This window comes from Pagrus pagrus (genome assembly GCF_965226575.1).
Source record: "Pagrus pagrus genome assembly, chromosome: 10".
In the NCBI taxonomy this organism is placed as follows: domain Eukaryota; kingdom Metazoa; phylum Chordata; class Actinopteri; order Spariformes; family Sparidae; genus Pagrus; species Pagrus pagrus.
In genome coordinates this window covers 11,524,469-11,539,788 of record NC_140194.1, presented here as the reverse complement: position 1 = coordinate 11,539,788, position 15,320 = coordinate 11,524,469, and the positions used below count along the sequence as shown (strand labels likewise).

Sequence of the window (15,320 nt, the reverse complement as noted above, 5' to 3'; positions counted from 1 at the left end):
ATCAATAGTGAGAGAGTAGTTTATGAATGGTTTTCATCCTTGATTTTCATATTTGACTGGAAATCAAAGTTGTATTCCCACCGTCCCAGTGTGTTTGACTCCCTCTGGCGTGTTCAGAGTTTAACACCATGGCAATGAGGAAAGTTTTGCCTTGCTTCACTTTGGGCTGGACCTTCAGAGGGCGGATTGGGTGCTTGACTCACTCAGACTGCTAAGGCCTCATGGGGACTGGGGACTGCCCCCACCCACAGCTCACATTGGAAGCATGTCAGGAATGGATTTCTTTAAGGTCCAGTGTGCAGGATTCAGTGGCATCTAGCGGTGAGGTTGCAGATTGCAAGCATGAAGGAGAATCCACAGTGGCCACTTAAAACACAGAACATTTGAAATGCCGTCTCTAGAGCCATGGTTGGGTTTGCATGTCTTGGACCACTGTGGTAACATGGCGGTGCTACGTGGCAGACTCCCTGGAAGAGGACCCGCTCCTTCTGTGGATATGAAAGTCTGATTCCAAGTTAAAAGAAATAAAAGACACAACAATTCTTATTTTCAGGTGATTGTACACTAACAAGAAACATAATTATGAATATTATATTCCACATATGATCCCTCTTGTGCTACACACTGGACCTTTAATAGCAGTATGAATATGAAGAGGTGTCACTGCAAAGAAAAAACTGTTTTAATGTATAATGGGCATGTTGGTATTGTTTTAAGACAGACTTGAAGAAATGTGAGCCTAATCTCTGGTTTTAGGGTTAAGGTTAAAACTTAAGTTTAGGCTCAGTTTAAGGGAAAGACTGGTGTTGTGATTATCCCACTCATGTGATACCACACTGACCTCTGCTGTCATAAAACTGTAATTACAGACAGAAGCTTTTATGATTCTTGTACTCACAAACCTGCAGTGGATCTCTGTTATGTTGAACATAGTATCACTATTTCTTAGGTTTTCAGTTTGGTTGTTTGTTTGTTTATTCACAGGGTTGGGCTCCAGCCAGGAACCATGACTTTGGTTTCCTTAGTTAGGAAAAGGAATGATTTGTGTTTGATTTGTGTTTGTTTTTCTGTACTCTACTCTCTTCCTGGAGACTTTCCTGTTATAGGCACATGACAGGAAAACATGGCGTGTATGTGTGGTCCAAGTCCTCTGGGGATCAAGGTCCACTTGCGGTCATATTAGAGTACAGCACGGCTCATGGTCACCATATCACACAGTTAAGAATGTACTGCGGCACCATCCGGATGAAGAGCTGCTGTTAAAGGGTAACTCTGTCGATTTTACACTTTACAGTGTGTTTACAGGTCTTGGAGAGTACTGCATATGTGTAAAAAGTCTAAAGCCTTTTGTGGCTCCAGATGAAGTTGCGTGTAATCTGATCAAATGCCTGCATGTCACTCAGTGGCTAAGATGCATTGTGGGTAATGTAGGCACCAGAATCTTGTGAGGAATGAAAGGCAGTATCTCTGATGCTGCTGTATTGATTATGACCTATAGCGTAATATGACTGCTTTTCAAAACCTGGTGCCTACATTACCCACAATGCATCTCAGCCATTGATGGAGGCATTTAATTAGATTTACATGCAGCTTCCTCTAGAGCCACAAAAGGCTTCATACTACTTTTTCCACATATGAAGCAGTATGCCCCAAGACCTGTAAACACACTTTAATGTGTTAAATTGGTGGAGTTACCCTTTAAGAGATAGGGATACTAAAAGTACAGAAAGTCATGTCACTGATGTGTAGTTATGCAAGCCAAATACAAGGTTGCTAAGAGACCATTTGACACATTTTTGTTTTTATCTTACTGCTTGGATGGAGTGTGTCTAGATTTAATTAAACAGGGGGGTTCATGCAATGACTCATACAGACAGACTAATTATGTAACCACATATCCATCCATCTATCCATTATCTGTAACCGCTCAACCTTTCCAGGGTCGCGGGTGGGCTGGAGCTGTTCCCAGCTGGGCTGAGCTGTTCCCAGCTGACATTGGGTGAGCAGCAGGGTACACCCTGGAATATATTACATATTTGACATCTCCTCCTGAACTATGAGCAACCTTCTCTGCAGCAAACAGTCTACAAGCTACATCAACACTTAACCACAGGAGCCACTTAACTACCAGGTCAGGTGCCGTGTCAGCTCCGGCTTAAGCCAAAGACTCTGTGATCTTCATTAAAGTGACCTGACAGCCAGACACCTGAACAGACGTTTAAAACAACGGTTTTAAACTCAACTGTCAAAAGTCTGTGGTGTAACCTCGGATGAAAACAATGACACAATTTGTGGTATTCCACGTCATTGTACCGTGTTATGTCACTGCTGTGTTGAAAGGTTATACATCCCTAAATTGTGGATGACGATCCAAGCGGCGACAGCAGGGTTTGTTCACAAACAAACACATAGATCTGTAATCTGCTCGTTCATCTTGGATCTAATGATCGTCATTAAGCTGCTGACTGACGAGAATTCAGGATTTCCAGCAGAGTTGTTTTGAGAGATGGCTGGATAAACTTCTGTACTGTTTTGATTTCCCCTCCTTGGGTAAACAAGATGTACTCACTTGGTCATCACTAGCAGTGCTGAGACTTTGAGATCCAGGAATAAGACAGATTAAACTAAAGATCCTTACAGTGTCGTCTGCACTCTGATCAGACTGCACGTGGGTCACCGAGTGCCACGTCTGATGAAGGCGTGATCCTAACGCTAACCCACTAACGACAAACAACATTCTTGAAACCACTCAAGACTTGGTTCTTTGTGAAAAATTTTATTGCAAAAGAAGAAATTAGTAGTTAGCAAATCTAACAATTGACATTTCTCAGGCAGCATTTTCAGGCAATTATGAAAAAATATAAGATTTTTCAAATAATTACACATACTGCTTGTACATATAAAAAATTCCAGTGTCAAACAAAGAGGAATACATACAATATAAGTTAAGACTGTACCAAAATACAATTTAAATAATAAATATATTTAGCTTAGTAGTTTTTGACTGTTATTGTGTAACCTCTGGAAGAAGAAATTAATTGAATTCATTAGGAATCAAGAACATAACTGCTCAATTCAACACAGTCAAGATTTGCTGCTACGCCCTTACTTGGTCTGATATTGGCTGCTAACTGTAAGTGAACTTCAGCCAGATATGCGTCTATTACGGACTATGGCGCATGGCATTAACAACCTTCGACAACCATCTCAGATCTGTTCTACCTCAAGTGCAATGGAATATTAAAACTGCAGCTAACATCGAACACAATTTCTGTGTGTAAATGTTACATTCAAAGAAAAATGTGCAGTTTTCCAAAAATCGATGTGAAAACAAGGTGCTTATTATTTCAGGAGTTACACTGTCTGTTATGCAGCAAAACGTTTCTCATGGTTATCTCATGAGAGTTGAGAAACGTTGAACGACAGAGGGTCCCTGGCCGTCTCCACCCTTCCCTAAACAATTGTGTAATCTGTTATCAGTACACTGGAGGGGACACAGAGGAAGTCCACACAGGAAATTTACATTGTCCTGACCTCTAAATGTGTGCCAAGCAGCTGGACTCAATATGTGCCCACCATACTACTACACCACACCTACTTACTGCCGACGGCTCTGTCTGTGGCTCTCTGACCAGAAGCTTTTGCACAACAACTTAATGCTATGCTTTGGTGTTAGTGTTACAGTAATACACAGTCTGAGCCATTCTTACTGTAAAAGGAATTCCTTCAGATTACCTCTGACATCGTCATCAGCTGATCCAGACAAACACCATAATGGCTTTTCAGGCGATCCAACTGACCAGTTGTTCCGCTTCCTCCCATCCCACCAACCTTTTCCCCTCTTGTGACTTCTCTTTCATCCAGAAACTTGGCCACATCTTGTTCCTGCGGACTTGAAACGAAACCTTTCTGCCAAACATAGCTGTGTGACCACTCACACAAATACTGTTTTAGACTCATTTTGGGAGAGTTCCTGCTTGAGCTGTTAAGTGGCAATCTACACTGGTGTTTGGGTGGATTTCCTTTAGTAAAGCCTGCATCCTGGCCTGATTAGCAAACACAAGGACAAAGGGCCCTGGAAATGTTGATGGTAAATTGTAATTTGGGCATTTCCTATCTGAGAATCGAAAGTGCTACAGCCAGTCCGAGATTCATCCATATCTGCGACACAACAGCTGATGCATCATTTATTGTGTCAGGGGTATTGCTTCTGTCACCCATATCTGGGATCCTTTGCTCTGCAAGCTGATAATTCTTCACCTCTTTGGTGTATTCTTTCTCTTTAGAAACACACCTGTATCTGCCATAGTTCTCTTGAGCCATGCTAGGGATGAGGTGCAGGCAGTTAGACTGCATTTGCAGACAAGGGCTGTGCTCGTCTCCGTGCTCCCAGGTGTAGATTGCGTGGTAAGAGTCTATAGGACAGGACAGATAGAAAGGGACACCCAGGGGGACTGAGTGAACTGTCAGTTCCACTGGTGATGGTGAAACAGTCTCCCGTTTGGTCCGGTGTGTTTGGTTTTGTTCTAAAAGAAAAGAAGATAAGATAGAGATGTGACCAAAATGTGTTTAGCCTTTAGCAAGTGTGCATTATGAATAACAGTCTCATTATTAGTTACCTTTGCACACACTTATTTCCCCATTCATGACATCTTGAACACCTCCACTGTGAAAAAAGACAATACACACATGTTCCATGAAGTGCATTTTTTGTAAGGGATGAGTTACTTTGACGCTGCCGCGATGATCTTTTTAATTTAGGAAAAAAGAAAAAAAGACTGCTGTCCAGACTTACGGGACAGTCGGGGTGCATCCAAACTTTGTCCAGGCGCAGTATGGGTCCCGGGCCAGCACACAATCTTCACATGAGACGTTGTAATCCTGACACCTCTGGAGGTCCACGGTAGAAATTTTCTCTGAGAAACCCACCACTAACTTTTTCTAAGCAAAGGGAGATCGAAAGATAGATTTACTATTAATTTAAACCTGCAATAAAAGATTTTTATGGCCACAAGAGTGCAGCGCAACAAGCTGCAAGAATAATATTGAAACACTAAAGACTATCAATTATTAATCTGGCTCCGTTTTGGTGTCCTCCAACTAAAGAGGAAAATTCCTCTGCTCTTCTGCAGCAGCCGAATGCTTCACTAGTTGTTAACTTTGTCTGTCTGCTGTTGGGTGCCTGGAAGGTAGGCGTATAATTGTTTTTTAGAGCTGAAATTAGCGGGGGTGAAGTTGATGACAGCCCGAAGGCTGAACCAAAACAAGCAGTAGGTCATCTTTCCAAGCAGCTTATTACGATCCATATTTACATTTATTCTGAGGCAGCGACCACTTGTGGGCGTAGTAATAATGATGGGAGCAAAGGAGGAAATCAGGTGACATTACTTATATTAATCCAAACCTTGATCTTTTCCTGAACCTCAACAAGTACTTCTTGTTCTTTAACCTAACCAAGTAGTATTTCTGTCTAGACCTATTCAAACTGCGACCGTTTTAAGATGTTAACCATGAGACGATGAATGTCTGGTCCTGGTCACTGGTACTCTCCAACAGTCATACGTCATTGTCTTTGTGTCATGGAAATGGTCATATGTCACACTGCATTGTCATTTGATCCATCTGATGTAAAAAATATTGAGATACACTACTGCTTAAAAATATTCAATTATGAGAAATCAAATTTAACTAATATAAAAAACGTTTTCTCACCGAAGACACAACACAGCAATGCATGAGTTATAGCATTCAAAATGGCAGTGTACCTTTTTGGAGTCAAGTTTCATTGATTGTATGTTTGACTGGCTGGAGAGTTGTGTTTCAGAGATGATGAAAGGTTTGGACCCAGCCTCTAACACTTTATGGATTTTCCCAGAATCTGTTGGAACAGCACACAGACAGCAGGTTGAGACAGTCTCAGGAGAGCGTATAGACAATATAGGATTACAAGCCAGGTCAACAGGGAAAACCACAGGGTATCAATACCAAAATAATGTATTATATCTATTTGTTGAGCAGTGTACGTTTTTCAAATGTGGACATACCAGTGGACAAAAGCAGGACGTTATACATCTGGTCCGCTGCCTGGACTCGATCCACAGCTATTTTGGTGTAGTTGTTGCTGCTTATGTAAAATGGAGCTTTAGAGTGCGTGGAGTGAACCCAGTCAGTCATTTCTGGGTAATCCTTCACCATATTGACAGTGGCCAGAGGCAGGTGTCTGCTGTTTTTTACACACTGAAACATACATGGACACAAAGTTTTGTATACTTACAGTCACATTTAAAGTGGTTTGGAGTATGCATGCTATTTGGAGGATGTTTAAGCAGTTCTAACATGTACACAAAACTGAATATATCCAAAGTTGTCTTTAAATAAGAAACATTTTCCTCAAGCTGTAAGCTGTATATATGCAAGACTGGTGTGTGGGTGGATTTCTTTACAAGACACCACCACAGAAAATGGAAAAACAGTCATTACTCATTAAGTCAGTGTATGGTTTACTGCAAAGCACATCTATGTTGGAGGGGCCCCTTTACTTCCCTAACTACAGGCCTGAACTTGAATAGACTTTACATAAAAAACAATTGTAATCCACAGATGGAAACACGGAACCACCCTTGATGGGTGTAAGTAATACAGACATTTTTTCCACGTTTCCACCCATTTATGTAACATGTTTTTGTAAACTTTCCTACAGTCCAACTCTGGGACATGCGATATACAATAATAGATTAACCACAATGAACGTGATTGAGTGCGCAAGAGCGGGAAGGGTGGGAAGCAAAAATAAAACCCTCAGAGGAAGTATTTTGTCTCTGCACATCAACATGGAAACAAAACACATTCTTACCGTTCCTGGCCTTGGTGTGGGGATGTCTTTGCTGTAGCCCTTGAAGGTTGAGTTCTCAAATATTTCTTCAATCATCCCCACTGAGTAGACGCAGACTGCTGTCGAGTTCCTAGGAGAGAAGTAAGATAGCTGAAGTCCGAATAAAAATAATAGTTTTTATCTTTTTATTAATTATTTCCTTAACCATGGTTGCGGTTAGGGTTATCATCGTGTCCCGTTTCCTCGTTCTGTTTGTAAAATGATGGTTGATTCCAAAACTTTTTTGGCACAACTGAGTATATGAATGTACTCCATTGCATGCCACAAGTAGATATTTTAGAGTCGGTATTTCCGACTTCCAAATCTAAAAGCGTCCCAGTGCATCTGCTCGGAAAAACTCTGCAAATGGGTGTTTGAATGGCACAAGCAACTACAGCGGCTGATTTAACAGCTAAGGGCACTTAAAAGATGAGTAGGCGCCTAACATATCTTCTCAAAGACTTCTATTGAGCACAGATCAACTGAATGAAAGTGACAACTACAACTTGAAAGTTATATTTACTACACTAAATGAAGTAAAAAGTGATGAAGGGGTAAAAAGTCATTGTTGCCGCCATACTGCTGTAATGTCATGTAACATAATGTAATGTGTGTTTATGTTGAGGAGGTCAGGCTTGAGTTTCAGACTTGGAAATTCCATTGCACTTTTTCGTGTTGGAGGTCGTTTTTTTCCGAGGTATGTGCACAACGAAATGAAGCATAATTAAAAACAAGAACAGGAACTTTGCAGGTGGGGTGATCATTTCAGACTGGTTGAGTACCAGTAGGAGTCATCTGCAAACCAGTTTGTTTTTTGTTCACTGTGCATCGACAGACCAACACAGAGTTACAGAAAGAAAGCATACGACAGATGGAGCGACCTTTAATGTGGTAGAATAGTCACGTGCCTGCAGTAACTTACTCAGACATCATCGGCCGATTTGGCTAATCTTTGCAGGTTTTTGGACTTGTATCAAACACAGGCAGAAACAAGAGAACCTTTAAGTACCTTTAAAAATGGTTTCCGGACCCAGACACAAGAAGGCAGAAATAAGAAATAAAATGACCTCAGGAGCAGATTTGAAGCTGATTTTTTATCTATCAAGATTGGTAACGTGGACAACCTTGTTGTTATTAAAACATCCTCTGCAACACAGTGATCAGGTTCAGGGTTAGTTTTGTCTCCATAGGCTAAAAAAAAACATTCAAAATGCTGAGCTTTCAATCTGAAGTGACATTCTGTGTCACCCCGTCAGCGTGTCGCTAATTTTGTTGCTTAGTAGACAAAATAAAAAAAGGAAGAGAAAGTATCTCACCAGCTACTCGTGAAAAGTGCGTAGACTTTTGTGTCATGCCAGTCATCGGCGTGCATCACATAGACGTCTTGGAGACGGTTGAAATAGAGTGACTCGTCTGGGAACCCACAGACAAGCCGGGCCTTGAGGAAAGACGTCCACATGTTCTGGAAGAATCTTTTTGATCCGCCTTCATCTACCTGCAAAATGATACCAACAGATTACACCAGGAAGATGCTCTTGTTTTTCCCCTTAACTGAAATTCAAACCTCCTTGGGTTACTTGATAGGACGCTCATTACATGAACCATGAGATCTGGAACACAACACCTAACCGCTGCATTGGCAGGTCTTGTTTTATACAGATGTCAAATAACAAGCTTGACTGCATTTCCCCACAATGACCGTATGAAGCCTGATTCGTTGGTACAGGAGGTGGAAACGAGACCACCCTGCAGCAGATGGTTGCATTACTACATAAATCTTGTTGGACACATTTATTATGCCTCAGTCACAGCCTGGCATTGTATTCGCAGAACCACAGGTTATCATTCTACCTACTACATTTTTTATCCCCTGTTGTTTTTTAAGCACCAGGCAGGTAAATAATTAATCTCCCAACCTATCACATCATCCATGACGACAGCCTTTTCCATCAATATCAATGACCTTCTCTATTGAAAAATGGTAAATAGTGGCCGACCTTCATCATTGTTCCACAACAAAGATGACAGTCAACATCAAAAGAAACTGGTTGAACAGATGTTGGCGTTTCATTTGCTTTGTCTGGCAAATTCAGGAGGGGTTACTGTGGGTGACACAGCAGAAATTCCCACTGAATGTGATAAGAATCAACTCTGTGAGGTGTAACTTTCTTCAGTTTCTGTTTATTCAAATGAAAAGTAGAAGAAGAAAGTACATGTGTGGCAGAATATCATACAAAATCTACTGCATGTATGTAATGTGATCTAAGGAAAGCGAGCGAATACCGTTTGTATTCATGTGTGAAGTTAACGTAAATAATCTCACTTTAAGGTACATTAAGTAGGTCTTCTGGTGCTTTTAATCATATAATATGACCTTTGTCAGCAGATGAAAATTACAACATCTACTCCTGATGAAGATCATGGGATATGATTGACAGCCCCAGAACAGCTGCTGACTGGATTTTTGAGGTAAAATTTACTTTTTTTAAACTGGTATACTGTTTATTCAGCGCCCCCCCAAAAGTCATGCTGGGTCTATCATCCAACCATACCAAAGCATGTTGAACTAAATGGGTGGATCAATACCCAAAATTGACATTATACTCATTATTTCATATTGTGATTCTGGTCCTGGTTTTACTTTATATGGCATCATATCCAAATAGGGTGGTATAACCCACCCTTAGTCTACCCACCCTGCATGAGTCATTGTCTGACTCATGCAGTATAGTCATACTCACGGCTACACCCTATCACAAGCTATAACTATTACAATAAAGCAATAAAACCTTTCCTAACCAAGCTACCATCTGTTCATATAATTAAGAGTCAATATAAGTGGCATCCACCTTTCATGTTACTTTAACAAGATTTGGATGGCTATTACCTTGATTGCTAAAGCTGATCTGAAGAGGTTGTGGGGAGTTTACTGTTGCAGTCTAGTAAGATTAGACCTTCACTGACGTATGTGTCCTCAGGTGTGGAGCGTACCTTACAAACTCTGGCAACCCTCGATATCCAGGGGTCAGCCTCCGGGTTTTGATCAGAGTTCTTTTCTCGGAAAAAGATGTAGATTTTCTCGTTATCAGGGTCCTCCTTCCGCTTCACCCAGGACGCAGAGATGAACGTGGGCTCTGTGAAAGGAGGACATGTTTGCTTAGTGCTTCAGTGTTTATAGTACAATGTGGTGCCAGCAGAGCATATGTGATGGAAAAAGCTTGGCATGCAAGAGCAAAACAAAGATACAGAGGAGTGGACCGAACGATATGAGTCAGGGTTTCAGGACCGAGTGATACTAAACAGGTGCATACTTTCAATGTCAGATAAGGTAAATGAATAATCCCTGCTGAATTTCCCTTTAAAATTGCGTCTTTTTTTGTATTTAATTTGGTGTGTTGTCACATGACAATACCATTGGGACAGTGAAGTAGTCATCATGCATTATGAATCACCTTCTGTCATCTACCCACCTGAGACCCAGCTGTCATACATCCAGACATGAGTTCTGCTGCCAGCTTTCCGTCTGAACTGTAATGAGCTTCCATCAGTATCTAAAGGTGCTGCAGAATATAGATCCCCCTCTAAAAATACCAGAGAGAGAGACACACCGCATGAAAAAATGAGCAAAGCTGTTTTATTATTTAATATATTTATGTGAAAATGCACTGGCTTGCCAACTCTGCTGCCACACATGACTTGATGCGGTTACGTAAGCCTGCAGCCCCCAGAGTCACATTTTTAAACCTTCAAAAACAGTCGTTGGCTGCGCAGGAGGCTGTGATTAACATACCTACTGTGAGAGATATGGAGTTCTGTGTGTACACGAACGGAGAGATGCCCGTTCCTTCGTAACTCTTCGTTATTTCAAGCGACTGATTGTTCACCGAAGAAAACTGCAGAAGAACAGAAGGTCGGCAGAACATTATGATAATTAGTTCTAGGCAGCTGCGGTGGAAAAAGAACAAACAGCCATCTGAAATTACAGACGGGGAGCTTCTTAAAGGGTAATCAGAGCCGCCAGACAGCGGCACACTTTAATCAGCTTTGCCCTTCCGGTGACAGTAGAATTACCTCACCGCAACACTTGCAGTATGTCACACAGATGTGACATTAAGTGCAACGCATATTCAGTGACGTATGCAAACACTCACAAGCTTCCAACACTGTGGTTTGTGTCCGTTTGTGCCGCAGACAAACAGGCTGTCCTGAAACTTCTCAATGACAGTGATGACATTTTCACAGGGACCCTGCAACACAGAGCCTGTCATTACACACACTGCTTGAATACATTTCATTTAAATGTGTTGAGAAGCTATTGGTTATCACATGATTCATCCATAGCTAGTTACTAACCTCTTTGCACTGTTGCTGCCCGGTTGCTTTCAGAGGAAATGTCTGCAGGGGACATAAAAATTAACATAATTAACGTTCCATTTTTTAAATAAGACATGAATGGAAAACAGGCATTTCAAACAGACCTTATCGCTCACTGACAAATAAAGAATGTTGCACTTAAAGCTACGCCCAAAAACCTGTTGTTTTTGTTGGTTTCCCAATGTTTGTTAAATGTTTGGAATAGCTGGATGAGAGGTAAACATGATAAATCTGAGAGCCGTTTCTTCTTTTTTTTTCTTTTTCTCTCTTCGGTGAACCCTACTTCACTCATGATGAAGGCTTCTGCTCAAGTGGCTTCAGCTGCTCCTATCCATTAGTGGAATGAAGATCTACGTCTGTCTTATGGTCGAGACTGAGGCCACACTGACTCTACTTTCTTGGAAAATGACCAAGAATCATCAGCATCACCCATCCCTTCTTGAGATTGAATACATTTTCTGCACTGGATCATTTTAGAAAGTTTAATTTGTCATCAGGGTAGTTCAGGCACTGCAGTTTATCAGCAGCACCCCCTCACTTGAAGCTGCATATCAGCCCCTTAAAAGGCCAGGTTTGAGTGCTGCCAGACACTCGTTGTGCGATAAAAGGGTCTGTCGCAGCCATCTGCTATACAGTACAGCATCTGATTATGACCCCAGCTGCAAACTCTTCTGTCACCCTGCATCAAGCTGGGAGCCCATGAATAAACCATTAAACAACTCCATGAAGGGGTGAGTGGGTGGAGTAACAAAATAAAAAAATAAGTAAAAAATGAAAACGTCCAGAAACACCCACCTCTATAACATGATAGTCATCCACATCAAGTTTTAACACAAAATCAGTCCCTCCGACATACATCTCCTCAGAGTCTTCATGGTAGAAGAAGACGCTGTGGTTCTGGTGGACTTGGTATTCAAAGCCATCGTTGATGATATCTGAGGGGGAAAGATGAATCACATTATCATATTTTAATCCTGGGAGGATGTAAATGAGGTGAACCCTGTCAATGTCTGCATTGTGCTCTGACATGACAACACTGAAGTTAGAACTGAACTAGATATTAGGGGGCTTAAAAAAGGATTGGAAGGCAGGATTAACTCTCAGAGTGATCACTCGAAACGCCTGCGCTGATTGCAGACATTGAATGCATCGCGAACGTTAGACAATAATTTGAACTTGGTCATAAAAGGTGAAGGAGTGGCACGTGAACGTTACCTTTGCTGAGAACCCTGGGGTTGTCTTTGGATCCGAGAGTCGGCGTGTCCTTCAGTCCAACACTGAGAACTAGTAGAAAATCCCCAGCCAGCCAAATATTAATTAACACAAACCGCATCATTTTGCGCCTTTTTTTAGTTTGTCAACATGTTTGATGAATCTGTATGTGTGAGGTCCTCCTCAGTCCAACTCTCCCCGCAGTGTGACAGTGATCGAGCCGGAGCCAGCGTCTTATATAGACTCCTCCTCTGTCGCTCCCTATATATATATATACAGAGAGAGAGAGAGAAGATACAGAATAAAATATCCCACTAAACATACTTCAAAAAATTATCTTTAATGATCTCAAACAGTTGTTTTTTTTTATTTTGTTTGTTTGTTTGTTTGTTTTTAAAAACGTAATCAAGCTGCTCGTTTATCTACCTGTGGCGTTGACGCAGACGCTCCAGGGCTTATAATTTACGCACAGCTCACGCCCACTTCTCATTCTGTCAGCGTTCATATTGTCCCATGTGTGTATTTTTCGGAAGATCTCGGCAGGCATGTTTTCAGTCACCTACAGCTCCACACCTGCAGGGTTTCTTTTAATACACAGTGCTCACTGCAGACCCGCTCTGCGCGCTCTGCTGACCAGCCAGAGGCAGAAATGCGCCACAGATTCTGCTTTGGTTGAACCTGCAAGATCGTCAGTGATGAGGTTGATAGGTGATGTTAACAGAAATGCCCGTGTAGATGCATGCAGCCCACTAAAAAGAGGGAACAGACTTACACATAGGCTGATTTTAAACAGTTAAAATGGGTATTAAAAGAAAAGTAATGAAATATTGTGTAAATGTATACAGATACAGTGAGTTCTGGGACTAATATTAAGTGGTTATGCACCACTGGACAGGAGTGTGTTTATTTTAGATATCCTGCAGTAGTAATTTGGGGGAAAAGTGAATGTTGCAGGCTGTATGGTAGGAGAAACTACAGCAAGAAACTTGGAAGGAAGGAAACCATTTTTAAGAGGCGCTTGTGCTTTTGTATCTTTGTGATTTTAACTTACTTTAAGAGAGATCTGTGCTGCTTTTTTGTTTCTGACATTCTGGTGTTCATCGTCCAATAGATTTGAAACCCTTTGAGACCAGTGATCCAATGACAACTGCACACCTGAGCCACTCATGTTTTCCTCATGTCTTTGTCCACTTTGAATGACTAAACGTGTGTTTGCACTGTTAAAGGTTTTGAATTTATCAGGGTGGTATAACCCACTCTTAGGGACATAATGAGTCACTGTCTGTTCTGTCACCCTCACGGCTACACCCTTAGCCCCCCTTTTTTTCCTGTGAAACCATTTTACCAATTAAATGCAAATTTACAACTACACATACGTCTTGATGAGACTCGTTAATATGAGTGAAATCATATCTGCTCCCTTGACATTAAGATGAGACATGGTACAGTCGCAGTCAGTACAATCAGGCTCTTCCCGTTCGATCCAACCCACAGAAGAAAGCATTAGCTCTGATGTAAACAGACAGCAGCTCTACTTAAAGTTCTCACGTTTTAATGTCCGAATGGCTCTGTGACTTGGAGGCCAGAATCTGTTTACTGGACCAACTGAGTCATCTGAGACATTTCCAACCTGACGAATATATTTCCTTTTCCATTTTCCTCTTCCATTTTTGAAATAGATATATATTGGCACAAAGTTGCAAGTGTTACGTGCTCTTTTGTTTCCAGCTTTTAAGCGAAAGTGGTTCAAGGACAAATTGGTTTAGTTCCAGCATATATAAACTCCCATTGCACATTACAAAGAATCTTGTATTGTGTTGACATTGGATTTACTTTCTCTTTGCTTGGGGTCCCACACACCTTGTTTAATTGAAATAATGTAGCAATAATAACTGAAAAATCAACTTTTGTTCCTTCAAAAAGGTGTTTTTCTTCTGAACTTCTTCTGAAGAGCAGTGAAGTGGTAACTCTTTGCTATACCACACATTTTTGATGAAGGTGAGAAATTACCATGAAGCTTAATTATTACACAAGATAAGAAAATATTTCTAGTTTTAGATTATACGGCTACACATAAGCAATTTAATCCTTTTGTTTGCCAAAAAAGGTCATTACAGACAAATACATGTATTTCATCTAACATATTGTCTAACTTTACTTGTGTTTGGGGTCAAATAAGGCTCGAGAGGTCTATCTCTATGTTAGTCCACCAGTGAACAAATTGTGATAAAACTCTGTGAGACCTAGGAGTGATAATGTTGGACTGTCACCAATCACGGATGGAGTGATGTGGAAAAACATGCATCGAGTCAATAAGCTTTACTAGTTATCCCCAGCACATTAACAATCACACATAATCACACCATTGGGGAGGAGGCAAAACAGTGTCGGGAACTCTCTCGCTCAATGCCATTTCTCATTCACTATAATCGGGGGAGTCAGGAAGCTCTACAAGGTCTGCATCTTATCTCGACCTCTGAACAGCCAAGGCCTTTTCACATAAAGCATCCTAAGCGTGGGGGACTCTCAAAGGGCCTCTCAGATTCATTTCAATGCATGAATTAAACATTGTGTCCAACACATTTCTACCACACAGAGCTTATGGAAATATTAAGTGTTTAACCATAATTGCTGGAATATCTGTTGCCCCAGATGGAAGCAACGTATCACTGGCAACAATCTGTCCTCGAGTGTGGGTGCCTCATAAAATGTTTTAAATAAGCAGCCCAAGGGAATTATTGTTGAATTAGACTTGCCTTGTGACTAGCATGCTGCCCTATTTTGCCCAAAAGAGACACATGGTGAAGATCAGATGACTTTTTTTCCTTCAGCAGATGTGGAAAGGACATCTGTGTCTTATTTC

At 41.2% G+C, this 15,320-nt stretch overlaps 1 protein-coding gene across 1 annotated transcript; it reads right to left on the bottom strand.

Annotated features, from left to right (window-relative positions):
* Nucleotides 1-2,753: 2,753 nt before the first annotated feature.
* Nucleotides 2,754-12,673, bottom strand: sema7a (semaphorin 7A (JohnMiltonHagen blood group)). The gene is made up of 14 exons (XM_084364114.1): nt 12,461-12,673; nt 12,041-12,180; nt 11,225-11,266; nt 11,023-11,118; nt 10,662-10,764; nt 10,342-10,452; nt 9,863-10,005; nt 8,188-8,366; nt 6,854-6,962; nt 6,045-6,237; nt 5,766-5,878; nt 4,796-4,941; nt 4,620-4,666; nt 2,754-4,526 (listed from the first exon to the last, which is right to left on the bottom strand). Exons 1-14 carry the CDS (start codon nt 12,579-12,581, stop codon nt 4,114-4,116), a joined length of 1,956 nt encoding a protein of 651 aa, XP_084220240.1. The 5' UTR covers nt 12,582-12,673; the 3' UTR covers nt 2,754-4,113.
* Between the last annotated feature and the right edge of the window lie 2,647 nt (nt 12,674-15,320).

What these genes read in the sequence shown, in the direction of transcription:
- sema7a (XM_084364114.1), bottom strand. Translation starts at nt 12,581, where the DNA reads ATGATGCGGTTTGTGTTAATTAATATTTGGCTGGCTGGGGATTTTCTA. An exon ending in AACCACAGTGTTGGAAGCTT is followed by an intron (nt 10,765 to 11,022) that starts GTGAGTGTTTGC and finishes GTTCTTCTGCAG; the next exon opens with TTTTCTTCGGTGAACAATCA. An exon ending in CGTCCTGCTTTTGTCCACTG is followed by an intron (nt 5,879 to 6,044) that starts GTATGTCCACAT and finishes CTGTTCCAACAG; the next exon opens with ATTCTGGGAAAATCCATAAA.